Raw genomic sequence first — 12,484 nt, 5'->3', positions numbered from 1 at the left:
GGCAGGATAAATACTAAGACCTTAAAAGGAGACTAATAATTATAAACTTCTTAAATAAATTAAAAGAATGGTTAAATATTTTTTTTTTAAAGTGAAATTTAGAATTAGTTTCTCTTTATCTAATTTATCTATTTTATTATAATAAATAAAAGTTAAAAGATTAATTTATCTATTTTATTATAATAAATAAAAGTTAAAAGATTAAATTAATAAATTCTTTTGAAGAAGAACTCATCCTAAAATACACTGAAATTTGAAGAGAAAAACATAGTTAACAGTTAAAAACATAAGTTAAAAACATAGTTAACACTTAAAAAAATTATCCGTAAAGCCACACATAATCAAAAACATGTTTTATTCAACAGACATGAACACACAGAAACTGAAACATGCTTTATTCAACCCACACAAGACACATAAACTGAAACACAACACAGACACCATGCACACAACCTTAAGCAAACCCTAAAAACACAGGAAGCAAGTAGATTTCCCTGCATAATCAGGTAGGTGGAGAAGGTGCAGAAAAGTGAGCATGAGTGATTGTTACAGGAGGGAGTGGAAGTGCAGGTGGTAACCCTGGAATGTTTGGTAATGGAAGAGGAGGAAGTGGCAACATGGGTGGAAAAATCTGGTTTTTATCATACTTATCTTCTTTCTTTTCCACTTTGTAGTTGCTTCTTGCATCTGCTTCTACTTTGTGATGATGTTCTATATTTTCAGTGCTAGTTACCACTTCAGGTGAAGTAGTAGCAGTAGTAGTACTCTTCAGATTCCTTGCACTGCTTGGAACAACTTCAGTGTTCATCACTGCAACAAAACAGAACAAAAGCATAAGATTAAAGGCCATTTTGAAAAGTCACTTTGGTGTGTTGTGTTGCTGTAGAAAACATGTTAGAGGTATATATATATCTAAGAACAAAGTAATTAAATAATAAAATTATTACTTTAAAAGACTTAAATGTTTTTTTTTTCTCTAAATAGTTGGTTTTAATTAATATTTTTATTGAGAAATGTTAATAGCTCGACTTTTCTTTTAAATTTATAAAACAAATCTTATATCTTTTAACATTAGTAGAGAGTTAAACACACAATTTTTCTTTCTCTCCTTTGATTACTAAGTTAGCTATCACTTCTTCCATTTTAAATAATATAAGTTTTTGTTGAATAATTTTTTTTAAAATTGAAAAATACTATTTTTTTTTATCTTTAATATTACATGACACTAGATAATTGATTAAAATTAACCTTAATGTTGATTATTTTTAAAATTTTATTTTCATTACTTATTAATAAAAACATACAATAGTTTTCCTCTTAAAGAATTTTATTTAATATTAAAAGGTTCAATGTTATCCATAGAGAAATAATAATAGTAGTGAATATAGATAATTGCATGCATGTTATAAGAGAGTAGCAATTGACACGATAACACCATTCAGAAGGTTGGTGAAGAACCTAGATGGTTGAGAAGAGTGCCACAGTGTGGAGACAAATTCACTCACCGTAATCTAATTCATTAAGAATATCAGTGTTTAATGTTTTTTTTTTCATAAACTAAAATAAATAAATAAATGCTAACCGCAATTTATTAAGATAATGCAAAATTTATTTTTTAAAAATCTTTTAAACACTTATTTAATAAATACTATAAAAACACTAGTATCGGCATGCCGACGCTTAATTATTTGAGACGTTGGATGAAGATAAAATTATATGATGAAGATTAGTGAACAATATTTCATAATTTGCTTCAATTATATTATTTACTCGAGTTTAAAATTAGAAAATTTATATTATTTATGAGAATAAATAAATTCTTATAAAGACAAAACGTCATTTCTCTACGTATCTGATAATTTATGTTAATATGTTTAATAGTCATAAAAAATTTATATATATATATATATATATATATATATATATATATATAATATTTAGAGACTATTTTTAAAAAGCAAAAGCGCAAGCTTTAAAGTAACTTAATATTTTAAAAATAATAATTACAATAAACACTTTTTTTAGTATGATTTGTATAAATCCGCATCGCATGTAAATTTATATTTGAAAAAAAAAATATGATCAATAATTTTGTGATTCTATTTCAATTATTTCACTGACTTTATATTCTGATATATATATATATATATATATATATATATATATATATATATATATATATATATAATATTTAGAGACTATTTTTAAAAAGCAAAAGCGCAAGCTTTAAAGTAACTTAATATTTTAAAAATAATAATTACAATAAACACTTTTTTTAGTATGATTTGTATAAATCCGCATCGCATGTAAATTTATATTTGAAAAAAAAATATGATCAATAATTTTGTGATTCTATTTCAATTATTTCACTGACTTTATATTCTGTTATATATATATATATATATATATATATATATATATATATATATATATATATATATATATATATATATATTTTGTATAGAATTGTATAAATAGATAAAATAGACAGCACGATCACGAGTGCAACAGCTTTAAAAATAAACTAAGGAGTTAAAAACAGGGTGGAACAGAACCAAGAAATGGAATTAACATAAGCTTTTACTTGTAATTACGAAAAGGTGAAGAGGAACCAGCTCGAACAAGAAGAAATACTTACATAAAATAACAAGTTTTTTTAGCTCAACGTGATAGTGAAAGCAAACTCTAACAGAGGATTTGACGGCTACAATCTTAAGTTTTGTAAAAATGAGTGAAAAATATGAGGACAACGAAAAATAATTTTATCTACGGGACTAGCCCTTAGTCTCACTCACAAGACAATCTGGTCAAAAAAAATGAAATATTTTTAATGGCCTTACATTTGTAAATGTTTAATTATAATATTCTACTTAGAAGTATTAACTAATAGCATTAAATGAGCAATAATTAGAAGAAAAAAAAATGATGATGGTCTGTAGCATTTGACAGAAATGATTAAATGACCGACCTAACGCCATTCATGTAAGGCACGTACCAAACCCCGCTTCCATGGAACATGATGTTCTTTTTTATTTAAGTAGAATTTATATAAGTCGAACTATTAAGATTGTGCAGGTGCTTGTGAACATTTTGAACGCCATTTTTAAGGTTTGAATCGGTGGATGTGTAAAGTTTCATTTTTAATTATGAATTACATATGACATCATACAATCAATCATGCGTATATTTATATTATTTTTTTAATACATGAAGATGATACAAACTACACATTTTATTATCAAATTTGACAAAAGTAAATGATTGCATTTAAAAAAAATTCTTTAATAGAAACCAATATTAAACATATAACCAAATATATAAAAAAAAAGATAAACTAATAATAAATGCCGAGTAAAGTTAGAAGAAAACAACTCGAATTATCATTTAAGTCGTTTCATGAAAGTAATGGAGAAGTGTTGTTCATCCAACACAAGATTAAGAATGAAAGAGGAAAAATTTTAAATGGAGGGGGAAACTAAAAATATAAGAGTCAATATTTTTGAACCATCAAGAGACAACTGGTCAAATGAGGAAATATCAATTTCTGTTACCTTAAAAGAGTAAAAGTGTAGAATAAAGAAATACCAATACAAACATTCATACTGTGACATTAGTGTCACCCCGAAATAAATGTTTAATATTTTTGATAATTATGTCATGGTAGTAGATTTATCGATAAGATTTCAGTCTTAATATTATAGTAAGAGATGTCAAAAAATTCGTATATGTTTGGTATTTACGAATAAAATTTGCAACAGTTAAAAAATTGATATTGTAAATGGATACCTGCAGATAACGGATACGAGTATTGTTTATATCTGCATGTTAACGGGCTGTTAATGGGGTAGATACATGTATCATAGTATCTGTACATGTGAATACTCGTACCCGCTGAATTTTAATTTAAATTAAAAAAAATGATTAAAACATTAACCCATTGAAATTGAATGTGTTGTTTTTTATTAATTGGTTTTAAAAAATCTTAATTTCTTTGTAAATTGTCATCCGACACTATTTAAATGGGTTATTTGTACTTTATTTGACATTAGTAAATGTTATGCATTGTATTTTTATTTGAATTTATGGTTAATATATATTGATAAATATTAAATTTTTCTTTTATAAATATTCGCGGGTACTCGTGGATATCCGTGGATACTAAAAAAATGCGGGTACTCACATAACGGATATTCGCACATATATGGGTATGAGTACGGGTACGAATGAATATTTATCCCACGGATAGAATATAGGAAAGCTACTACCCATACTCTACCTGTCCCATTAACATCCACATTGTAAGTCATATGACTAAAATTGAAGAGAATATAATAACGTCAAGATAATATTTTAGTAAAACATTTAGTTTTTTTTTTTTAGGATATGTCTCTTACCAAAGTAAATGAAAGGAGAGTTCTTTTTTTTTTTTTATTCAAGTGGTCTCCCAAATCAACTTTTTATGTGTGTGTGTCAAAATGGAAGAAAACCAAAAGGTACAGTGTGTAATATTGGGTTGTTTCTTTTTGTACCCCTTTTTTTAATTTTGTACCCCCGTAAACTTGTTAACTTCAAATTACTTCTCATTAATCTTATATATAAAAAGTAAAAGTTATCTTTGTATTTTTATTCTTTAGTACATTTTGGAATGTATATATCGAAACATATTTCTAAAAAATCCATTGAGAAGAGGATGGTGATTACAAGGTGTTAATTTGTTGAAAAAAATGTTATGGTAGAATGGAGGGTTTTTATTCTTTTCTAAATTATGTCATTTTCTAAATTTAGGTAATTCCTTCCAATTTTTTTATCTATTTTTTTGGTCAAAAAACTATGATGGCGTTAGGCAATACCTGCCAAATCCAAAATCTTTTCATACATGCTTAAAAGAAAATTGTGAAAAATTATTTTTTTGACAAACTTTTATTTTGATCAACTTAACAAATTTCTATAAATAAAATTCAATAAATTAGTTTTTTATTTTTTAATTAAAATAAAATAATACATTTTTTTTTACTTAAATAGATAGTTTGTAAAAATTTATTAAAAGAAACTTAGTCAAACTTTGATTTTTAGTGCGCCTCTGCTTATGACTTTCGATCTATGCACTCCTATTGAGTTTAGTCTCTAGATGTGACTTGTTAGTATATAAACAGGGAAGTATTATCTGTTTTTTCCTTTTTCTCTTTTTAGTTTATCTTTTTCCTTCTTCATATTAGTTTTTTTCTTGCAGCTTTCACTTTTTGATTCTCTTTCCAACAAGAGAATTGTTTATCTTTCACTTCAGTCCAAACTTTTGGTTTATTTATAACCAAGTGTCAAGTTTCGAAACTGTGTACGAGATAATTTTTTTTTTTTTAAATTGCCTTAAATTTAAAAATATTTATTCAAAAGACCAAAGTGTCAAATTACAAATATTTCAAATACCCAACCAAAAGCCATTCAAAATATTCTATTAATATAATAATAATACACAGCACTATGAATATTATTAAATAATTACCTTAAATTACTAGTACTAGTAGTGTGACCACATCCACTGCTTCTTCATCTTCTAAGCATGACCACATTCGAAGTTGTTTTCATCGCTACCCCGGCCCTGGGTAACCTCGTTCCACTTGTCGAATTCGCTAACCTTCTAACCAATCACGACCCTCGATTCTCTGCAACCGTTCTTACCATTTTCATGCCACAACGACCCCTCGTCAACACCTACGTCCAATCACGCGCCTCCTCACTCGCTAATATTCGAATCCTCCATCTCCCCACCGTCGACCCGCCCCCACCCGATCAGTACCAATCCTCCATCGCCTTCCTCTGCCTCCACATACAAAACCACAAACACCACGTCAAGAATGCACTCCTTAGCCTTCTTTCCTCCGAGTCCAACTCGCCCGTTCGACTCGCCGCCGTCTTCTTCGACATGTTCTGCAGCTCTCTCATCGACGTCGCCACCGAGCTCTCCGTCCCGTGCTACCTCTACTTCGCGTCGCCCGCGAGTTTCCTCGGCTTCACGCTCCACCTCCCCCGGCCCGACTCGCTCGACTCGGAGTCCGAGTTTGCCATTCCGAGTTTCGAAAACCCCTTGCCGAAATCCGTTTTTCCCAACTTCGCGTTGGATGCGAACGACGCCTCCTCCTGGTTTTCTTACCTCGCTCGAAGGTACCGGGAGACGAAGGGTATCGTGGTGAACACGCTTGGAGAGCTTGAGCCCCACGCGCTTCAGTCACTTCACGACGACTCGCTTTTGCCACGCGTTTACCCGATTGGGCCTGTTCTTGACCTTGCTGGATCGGCCCGATGGGATCCCAACCCGGTCCAGTATAAGCGAATCATGGAGTGGCTCGACCGCCAGCCCGCTGCTTCTGTGGTTTTACTCTGCTTTGGCAGCATGGGAAGCATGAGGGCAGAACAGGTTGAGCAGATCGCGATTGGGCTGGAACGGGCCGGGGTTAGATTCCTGTGGGCCTTGCGGGAGCCTCCGAAGGCCCAATTAGAAGACCCGAGAGATTACTTGAACGAGGTGGATGTTTTACCAGATGGATTTTTACAGCGAACGGCTGAGATAGGTTTGGTGTGTGGGTGGGTCCCACAAGCGAAGGTGCTGGGTCACGAGGCTGTTGGGGGCTTCGTGTCGCATTGTGGTTGGAACTCGATTCTGGAGAGTTTGTGGCACGGTGTGCTGGTTGCCACGTGGCCGGTGTACGCGGAGCAGCATCTGAACGCGTTTCAGATGATTAGGGAGCTGGGATTAGCGGTGGAGATTAGCGTGGATTATAGGGTGGGTGGGGATCTTGTGCGGGCGGAAGCAGTGGAGAAAGGTGTGAGGTCGCTGATGGAGGGTAGTGATGAGCTGAGAAGAAAGGTGAAAGAGATGAGTGAGAAGTGTAAAAGCTCGCTTGTGGAGAACGGATCATCTTACAATAACCTAGTGTCCCTGATTCAGGAGTTGACAAGTTGATCAATGCAAGGTAATCAAATTTTTAATTCACAATCCAATGTTGACCTTTTAAATATTTCCAGAAGTTTATAAGACTATTTTTAATTAATTCACATTCTTTTAAGAAAATTAGTTAATACTAATCAGCAAATTATATTTTTATTCTAAAGTTATTCTTATTATTTTTAAAAGTAAAGTAATGAGTGAGACTTTAATATATGCAAAGACTTATATTTTTTTACTATTTTAATAAAATGAGGTCAAGTAATTAAGGATATTTAATTAGGAAAAAAATATTTTCTGAAAAGCATCCAATAATTGTACTGAGGAAACTTTATGCAGAGTTAGTGGTACAATTTTACCATGCTTGAAGTGTTCTGGTAACTTTATTTATGGTAGTCTTAATTCAAGTTGTTCACACATATTATAAATTGATCTATAATAAATGTAGCATCTCCAATAATTTTAATTTTTAAATCATTTACATACATTTTCTTCATAAAAGTGTAAAAATGAAAGAAAATACTACTTGAGATAAATCAATTTAAATGTAATATTGAATAATATTTTATATCCATTTAAATATGATGGGGTTACAAATGTATTTAATTTGTGCAGAGGAAGTAGTGTGGTCCATGATACTTTTTAATCACAGCAATCAATGGTTTGTGATGGGTCAATATCCAAATCATATCCAAATAACTTTAGTGGTATGAGATGAGAAATGCATTTCTCCTTCAATGTAATGTTACACTTGGATTATGGTGGAATGATAATTTGTTTACACATTCAATATATTTTTTGGATTTTTTTTCTTACTCGAATAGAAAGCCCAAAAGGATCTCTCTGTTAAAAAAAATACAATTTAACTTTTTAATATAATAATAATAATGTGATACATGTATTACATTTTTCTCAACTTGAATTTTATTTTATTCTTAACATAGAAACTAGATACGGATAAGTTTTATTATTTCTTACTCATTTTTACAAAAAGAAAAAAATCATTCTCATTTTCATACTTATACTCAATTTATATAGGATTTTTATCTCATTTTCAGTTTTAATTATATATTTAATATCAAAATGACGTAATTCACTCTTTTATTAATATCAAGATTATAATTGATAAATTTAAATATGGAATTAAATTTTCTAACAATCAAAACATCTATTTATTTTTTAAATTAATAAAACAAAGTTAATAAATTAAAAAAAATGTCAAAAGAGTTACAAACAAAAACAAATATTCAATTTAAAAACATTTTAAATGTTTTTGACTTTCTTTCTCTAAATTCTAAAAAAAAAAACTAAAGAAAATTCTGAAAACAATATTATTTATTATCTTTAAATGAATGTTAGTTCTAAAAATAGTAATTTTAGAAAACGTATAACAATTATATATAAAAAAAAAAAAAACTCACTTAGTAACTTAATATACACATATTGGTTTAGTCTAGCAATTTGAAAATCTAATCTTTTACTTTCTTTTACAATTATTCCTTTTATTTCTTTCAAATAAATATCAATTAAAAGTCGTACTAACTTTAATAAATGAATATAATATTTGTCAAATATTTTTTGACCCATCCATAATTTATTTTTCTTTAATCTAAAATTATAAAAGTTATACAAGTCTCAATACAAATGATTTCTACATAACAATTTTCATATTATGAGAATCACTTAATTATAACAGAAAAAAGAAATGTTGTGGCTTTGGAATGTATTTTGCTCATACTTGACCATGGTCATTGACTTTTGTAGTTTTTAGTGGGAGTTGCTCAAAATCATGATGAATTAATAGGAAAGGAAAAAATGATGCAAATGATTAAGGAATCGGGTTCTTTTAAGACACCAAGACCATACCAAGGAACCCTTTAACGACTATGTCTTATGGTTTGTCCCCTAAAACATCATTCTGCTCCTACACCATGCCCTACCACTTTCACAAAGTCTTACATAATTTACCATCTTCACTTTTTAATGTCACTTCAATTATATAACTAACTATTCATGTTAAATGTATTTAAATATTTAATAACTGTAACAAAAATTCATCTATGAATTTGTATAAAAGAAATGAATAGATATGAATTTTGGTTTCTTTTAACTTCATATTTGTGGAATTGAGTTAGGTTTAATGTCCACTTCTAACATAGTATCAAAATCATTGTTTAAAAAAATCTATCTTAACGATATTTCTTAGACATTTTGTTTCATCCGCTATTGGACCTGTAACCGACCACTCATTAATTTATAGTCTCATACACGAGATGTATATAACTCGGTGTGAGAGGATGTGTTGGAAGTCTCACATTGACTAGAGATAAGATAATTTCATAATATATAAATGAGGTGTAAACCTCACCTTATAAACCGGTTTTGTGAAATTGAATTAGGTTTAAAAGTAACTTCTAACATAAAGTGGTTTGACACAGTAAAAGAAGGACACAATCATAAGTAATCTACAAAGAAAAAGATTGGAACATGATATTTAACAATGGCATGATGAGTTGAGTTCAGTGGTAACGCACTATGGCATTGGCATGTGCAAAAAGACACCACCACTCATGTGCCACCCTCCATAATGCTCTCTCTCATCAACCAAAGAAAAAGATAAGGTAAAAGGAGAAGATTCTTAAATGAAATCTAATAATTCATAAAAGTGACTAAATATATTTCCAAAGTTAATTTATTCAATTCTTCCAAGATTTTGGGTTTGAATGTTAAGAATGGAAGATTAATTATGTTACCAGTAAATATTTTGCAACAGTTTTAAAATAATACTGAAGTTAAATAAGATTTCAATTAAGAATCTAAGTATAGGTAGAAAGTTTGACACATTAACAAAAAAATAAGAAATGCAGTTAAAAAGATGTGATGAAAAATGTTGTGGTTGGTGAAGAAGACGAAGCAGAAGATAAGGGACAAAGGCACCTCAAGTGGAAAAGGTTGTTTCATCAAACATTCCATCATTTTCTTAGCAGTTTACCAGACCCACCACCATGTTTGCCCTAGCTTCCTACCTCACCTTCTAATACCCCCAAATTTTTTCTTTCCCTAAAAGACAAAAAGGATTCTAATTTTGTTTCATCATGGATGTTGAAAGAACAAACAAAACATTTTACTTATAACTTTCTTCCAAAGGTTAATGTAACCCAGTAACACTTAAGGTTTATCATGGACCACAATTTATGTTCACTATTACATTTGATATTAGAACAGGTTGAGATTATGTTCACTGATCACTAACATTTATTGATAAATAAAATAATAATCCTAATATATATATATCATTAATATATCATGTTATAACTTTGTTTAGAATTAAAATATATTTTAGACTTAACTACACTTTCTACTTTTTATAAATCGTAGAATTTTATATTTTTTCATTTCACTCTTTACTTTGTAAAACATTACCAAATTTCTTTCAATTATAGGTATATTAAATTCTCATGCACTCACTTCCCTCTTCAACGTTAACTTCTTTCGCTCTTCCCAACACAAACCCTAAAATTTGCATTGAATCTTATACTCTGAAATTCTATAATGGAATTAAGTAACTTACCTGAATTTATAGTTTACTTTAGAAAATTCCAATCATGTTTTTAATTTTTTGGTTAAGTATGTTTTTAGTTTCTAAACTTTGACTTAAAATTATAATTTATTTTTGTTCGAAATTTTGATACATTTTGATTTCTAAACTTTAAAAATGAATAAATATAGTCCCGATACAATATCTGCTAGGAAATACGTTCGAAACCTCAAAAGAAAAAGTTAACGTAATTGGGTTAAAAATACTATATTTATTTATTTTTAAAGTTTTGGAACCAAAATGTATCAAAATTTCAGATATGTACGAATTTTAATTTTGAGTCAAAATTCAGATACTAAAAACATATTTAACTCTTATTTTTTCCTTTTTTACTTTTTTTTTATTATGTAAGTATGAAAACCCTCGTAAAGTTTTTGCCCTTTCCGTGTTTTTATAATATCTTATGTGAGTATGAATTATAGGAAATAAATTATTCTAAAATCACCTTTTTTTAAAACTCGCTTTCGTTTAGTAAGAAGAATATCTATTTTAATAACTTACTAACAACATTCATTACTATAATATAATTGTAAGTTTATCAACAATTGCATAGACTACCTTTTTTTTAAATTATTTATAATCTCTAACTTTAATAATGATTATGTGGTTCAATGTTTCAGAACCATAATACAATGATTTTATCTTAAAGGTGGAATTGGATATTAAAATAGTCCAAAATAAATTCCAATGATGGATTTTTTCGATGGGAATAAAGGAAGAAAGGTTGAGGCAATATATTCCATCAAGATAAATTAATATGTAGTGAATGTATTGTTTTGGAGATTTAAACGAGTAAATTGTTATTCAAGAAAAGATTATCTTAAATTATTGTTATCGATTATGTAAACTCATTTATCTTAACTACTCACTAAAAAGTAATTTATACTTGTTCCATTATAAAAACAAAAAACAAAAAAATGGGTTTATATATATATATATATATATATATATATATTATATTCTTATAAATATTATTCTTTATTTTGTTTTACTCTTATGGTATTTGTCTCATTTTTCTATTTTATGGTTGTGTATGAAAAATAAACTTTTATAATCTCATCATATGGTTGTTCCTAATATGTCTGATCCCTTCATTGTCACATCGTGGCAGTTTTTTCGAGAAATACATGGCAAATAAATGTAGTAAATAATTTTGTGATATTTTAGGGACTGAAAAATTCTACCATCACCTCTCTCTTTGCTCCATATGCACTTGGTATCGTCAAAGATTAAATCACTACTACCAAATCCCTTATTTATAGATTTTTTTGAATTGGACTTGGTCTGCAACTTTGTACTTGATTTTGTAATTGATAATCTTAAATATATATCTTTTATTTTTTGGAGATTTCATATCTTTGATATATTCTTCAAATAGTATGATTTGTGATTAAAGTAACCAACTTGGTGAATAATTGATTTTGTTGATATATTCTTTTAATAGCTAGTAATCTCCACTGATTTTGTTAATAATCTTCTTAAATATATGAGATTTTCACTTATGTATAAAATATAAACTAAATATTTATCTTTTCTGAATTTATTAAATAAAATCTGAAATATATAAAAATATAATAATAAAATAACAAAAAAGACAAAAATAAACATGATAATATCAATATTATCACAAGCTAATCGTGGAGTAACCAATATAATAATGCTTTGAGGGCAAGACACTTTGAAATGTGCATGCATCCTCACTCTTAATTAAGATTCTTGAAGCTTTTTCAAATTTTCATATTCATTATATTTTCTTTCACTTAGGTTAACTCTTCCATTTTATAAACAAAAAGCACTTAAACTTTGTAAATCAACTTGAAAATATTATAGAGAAATTATGCCCATTATACTACTCTCCTTTGTTATAAGTTAACTAGGATAATAACAGGAATATTCAAGTTAAGAATATCAAACTACTATCTTATATTTTACTATTCGTAGTTGAT

The 12,484-nt window shown here is 28.7% G+C and overlaps 1 protein-coding gene across 1 annotated transcript; it reads left to right on the top strand.

The window, feature by feature from the left end:
• The first annotated feature begins 5,393 nt into the window (after positions 1 to 5,393).
• On the top strand, positions 5,394 to 7,732 carry LOC114195867 (UDP-glycosyltransferase 43-like). Its single transcript, XM_028086286.1, has 2 exons — positions 5,394 to 6,968; positions 7,556 to 7,732. The coding sequence occupies exon 1, from the start codon at positions 5,558 to 5,560 to the stop codon at positions 6,956 to 6,958; it is 1,401 nt and encodes a 466-aa protein (XP_027942087.1). The 5' UTR covers positions 5,394 to 5,557; the 3' UTR covers positions 6,959 to 6,968; positions 7,556 to 7,732.
• The last annotated feature ends 4,752 nt before the right edge of the window (positions 7,733 to 12,484 follow it).

The sequence above is a fragment of the Vigna unguiculata genome, chromosome 9 (genome assembly GCF_004118075.2).
Source record: "Vigna unguiculata cultivar IT97K-499-35 chromosome 9, ASM411807v1, whole genome shotgun sequence".
Classification (NCBI taxonomy): Eukaryota; Viridiplantae; Streptophyta; class Magnoliopsida; order Fabales; family Fabaceae; genus Vigna; species Vigna unguiculata.
Note: the sequence above shows the minus strand (reverse complement) of the source record. Positions and strands in the feature narration are given on the sequence as shown.